The sequence below is a fragment of the Pteropus vampyrus genome, unplaced genomic scaffold (genome assembly GCF_000151845.1).
Source record: "Pteropus vampyrus isolate Shadow unplaced genomic scaffold, Pvam_2.0 Scaffold23, whole genome shotgun sequence".
Lineage (NCBI taxonomy): Eukaryota > Metazoa > Chordata > Mammalia > Chiroptera > Pteropodidae > Pteropus > Pteropus vampyrus.
The window spans coordinates 1,482,271-1,486,265 of NW_011888804.1; the positions used below are offsets into that span (position 1 = coordinate 1,482,271).

Genomic DNA, 3,995 nt, shown 5'->3' on the forward strand with positions numbered 1-3,995 from the left:
TCATATATATATATATATATACTCTTTTGTCTTATTTTTATACGTTGAAAAATAAAACGCCAGGTGTATTCAGGGCGGTGAAGCAGCCTGTCTGGGTACACAGAGCCAGAAGAGGCTGAGCTGGGATTCGAACCTATGTCTGACTGACCACAGCCTTTCTAGAGGCTGAAGGAGGCCTCGGCCATTAGAACTGGCAAGAGCAGCTCGACCTCCAGAGTGAAGGGAGGGAGGTGTAGTGAGTGGCGGTTCTGGGGCTTCCAGCAAGGAGTTCGGGGCTTTCATCTCGGTCTTTCTTGTGATCCCCCACCCCCTGTAGATGCCCCAAGAAAGCCCAGTATAGACGGCTTCTCATCCGATTCCTGGCTGGAGATGGAAGAGGAGTCCTGTGAGCAGCAGCCTCAGGAGGAGGAGAAGGAAGAGGAGGAGGAGGAGGAGGAGCTCGAGGAGGAAGGCGCAGATAAGGTGCCCAAGCCACCCGCCGATGGCCCCGCCTCGCCCACCAGCACCCCCTCTGAGGACCAAGAGCCCCCCGGGAAGAAGCCCAAAGCGCCCACCATGCGGTTTCTCAAAAGGACTTTGTCTGACGAGTCGGAAGACAGTGTGAAGTCCACGCCGGCCACAGACTATCCCAAGACGCCCACAGGCTCCCCCGCCACCGAGGTCTCTGCCAAGTGGACCCACCTCACCGAGTTTGAACTGAAGGGCCTGAAAGCTCTGGTGGAGAAGCTCGAATCCCTCCCGGAAAACAAGAAGTGTGTCCCTGAAGGCATCGAGGACCCCCAGGCGCTCCTGGAGGGCGTGAAGGTGGGCAGGGGGCCGCGGCTGGGCTGGGCAGCCGGGGGCCGGGCAGGTTCTGTTCAACACACGGCTGCCAGGGGCGGCTTGGTGCAGACTGTCCAGGGTGTACGGCCGTACACGAGAGGGGCCCGTGGTTCAAGCGAGCTCGTGGAGTGTCCAAGCCGAGGCCCGCATTGAGACCCACAGAGGGGCTCTCAGTGGAAGCTGGCTGTGTGGGTGACAACGAGTTCTTTCTCGTACTTGTTGGAAATCTGAGGCTTTACCAGTAGTAGGCGCCACCATACGCCCAGAGTGCTGCTGTCCAGGGTGGGGACAGACAACTCCATCCTGATCAGAGAGACTTGTGTTCCGGGCTGGCTTCACATGAGCAGATTGTACATTCTGGTGGTCCTCGAAATGGCCAGCTAAGGTGGGCCACGTGGCCACCCAGGGTTCAGAGGTCTCCAAGTAGAGCCCAAGTATTGAGGCAGCTCTCGCTGAGCGCCGGCTGTGCTGGCCGTCGGGGGTGCAGAAAGCAGGAAGTCTCTGCCCTCAGGCATTTCACTGTCTCGCAGGAAAGTAGGCAGGTGAAGAAATCGGGAGACGGAATCGAGTGCCACCTAGCGTGCCGTGTGTACCCAGGGGTGGGCCAGGGCCCTGGGACGGTTATGCAGAGGGCATCTGAGCGGGGCCTTAGAGGCTGCGTGGGCGTCCAGATGAGGGAGGGTGTTACAGGCGGAATGCGGACGCGTTGTGTGTTTAAGAGACAGGAAATGCACTGGGAGGCTTGTCCTGTAGTCATCATGATCGTAACATTTGTTGAAAGCTTACTACCTGCCAGGTACTAGGGCTAGGCAAGTGGCAGGTAGGTACCCGTATTACCGGCAGTTACTCGATTAGGAAGTAGGCTCAGAGATGTTAAGGGACATGCCTGGGGTGACAGAGCAGGTGGGTGGTGGAGCTGGGACGAGGACCCGGGAATGCCTGCAGAGCTCCCCTGTGGGCACTGCCGCGTGTCTCCTGTCTCAGCATCGCTAAGGCTTTTTGGTGTGAGGCCTCAGAGGCGTTTGTGCTTCCTTCTCCAGTGTCTGATGCCCAGGTAAATCCAGCTGCCCGCTGGGATTGGAAACCAAATTTAAGTCTCTCTTGTGATGGCTGCAAACTCTACCCAGGACTTGTTAGTTTCGTTGTTCATTGGTTCATTTAGGAAACACTGGGTCAGGCTCTGGGATATAGACATATGAAGACCGTCCTGCTCTTGAGGTGCTTAGTGACCAGAGGCTGAAGTCTTGGGATCTAGCAGAGGTGAGACCTGGAGCCCACACCAGGGAGCCTGACAGGTACCACCAGCAGAGAGAGCCAGTGTACAAAATCAGTAATCCAGGCATATTTCACTTTACATAGCAGGTGTGTCCTCTACAGGTTCTGTGAAATTAAAATCTTAAAACTCGAAAATTGCCAAATAAAAGAACTCGGTGGTGAATATCCCTATAAAGCAAATTTTTACTTGCTAACGGGTCTTTTTCGTTGATTCTTGACTTTTTGGGAGGTTGCTGACCTCTCTTGAGAGTTCTATGAAAATATGCTTGTACACACCAAATTTCGCATGCAATATCAGGGGGTTTTGAGCCTGTTCCTGGACCCCAGGTTAAGAACCCCTAATCACGTGACATGGACTTTTTATATTGGGTTCCGTCATGGGGCTACTTTTTTCATCTGAGGTCCTGTAAAGTGAAAACAAGGTATTTTCATCAATACTTAAATCATTAATAGTATTGATGTCCCAAAACGTAAACGAGTTAAAAACACATTCATTTTGGAAGAAGAAGTGTTATTCTGTGCTTGTGGAGAGACTTCTTTACTTTAAAAGTATCTTTGTGTCTCTCATCTGTTTATGTGCAGTGTCCCTGGTTCCTGATTGATCAGCTTTCTAGGGATGGGATTCTCACGGGTACCCACCTGATGGGCCTCTGAGGCTGGATTCAGCCCAGGCCCCTTGATGATGTGGAAGAGGCCTGGGGTGGGACGTAGACAAGTTTCAAGAAGCCCAGCCCCTTTCCCCCGACCATGGGGTTCAGTGGCAGCTCACGATAATGTGGGACGATGCATCTCAATTAAACCATGTGCTGTCATAGGTGTTATCCATATAGAAACTCGTTTAAACCTCCGAACAACCCTCTGTGGTACTCAACCACCCTCATTTTACAGATGGGAAAATCGAGGTACAGATGGGTTAAGTAACTTGCCCAAGGCCACACGCGATACGCTGCGGGGGTCCCCATGCTCACCCACAACATCGTGCCGCTTTGTTTGGCCGCTGTGGAGAAGGTGCTTTCTCTCCTCTCAGGCCATCCCTCGTTTAGGGAGAAGGTAGGAAGGGGATTCCTTGAGCTTTCTTTACAGAACAAGCAGAGGATTTGGTCTTGGGACGGAAGTTGCAAATCTTGCAAATTGGCAGGCTGGGCCAAATCCAGCCTCCAGGCCAGCCTCCAGGCATTGTGTTCCGGGCATACTTTTATAATTAGTTGCCGTCATTAGAAAATGAGGAGAGTCACATAAAATAACCTGGCTGTGCCGGCCCGTGCTCTTGACAGGCTACAAGCATGGGAAGTGAGTAGCGGCTGATCTAGAGACACCCCAAGTCGCCACCGCTCCCTGCTGCCTCCCCGAGTGCCTTTACCCTTAGTCTGGCGCGTCTCTTTTTTGTAGAATGCAGCCACTTAGCTCCTTTGCTGAACTTGACTGTCTTCCTGGCTGCACACTTATGCCCCTCTGTCCTCTCTTCCCAGATGTTGGGGGTTCTTTTGCACTGGCTGAGAAATGAAAAGCAGCTCAGGGGTGTGGGGCCGAGAGAGAGAGAGAGAGAGAGAGGAGAGAGAGAGAGAGAAAGGCAGAGAGAGACAGAGAGAGAGAGAGTCGCAGAGAGAGAGAGAGGCAGAGAGAGACAGAGAGAGAGAGAGTCGCAGAGAGAGAGAGAGGCAGAGAGAGAGAGACAGAGAGACAGAGAGAGACAGAGAGAGAGACAGAGAGAGAGAGAGAGAGAGAGAGTGAGAGAGTGTTAGTTCTTAGGCCATGCCTACTGCTTCTGCTACGATGGAGGGATTCGTGATTCTGACCAGTGGTGTCAGAATCATGATTGACTAGTTAGGAGCTTGACTTCTCTCCATTTCTCCAGGAACCTCAGAGACTGCTGTTTGTGGTGGCTCCCGGTAACCAGA

The 3,995-nt window shown here is 53.0% G+C and overlaps 1 protein-coding gene across 1 annotated transcript in view; it reads left to right on the forward strand.

The window, feature by feature from the left end:
- The window catches only part of KDM2B (lysine demethylase 2B), a 112,020-nt gene that overhangs the window by 49,791 nt on the left and 58,234 nt on the right, over positions 1-3,995 (forward strand). Inside the window, exon 11 of the mRNA XM_023528152.1 lies at positions 317-804. Coding sequence (XP_023383920.1) covers positions 317-804 — 488 coding nt within the window. The remainder of the gene's footprint in view (positions 1-316; positions 805-3,995) is intronic.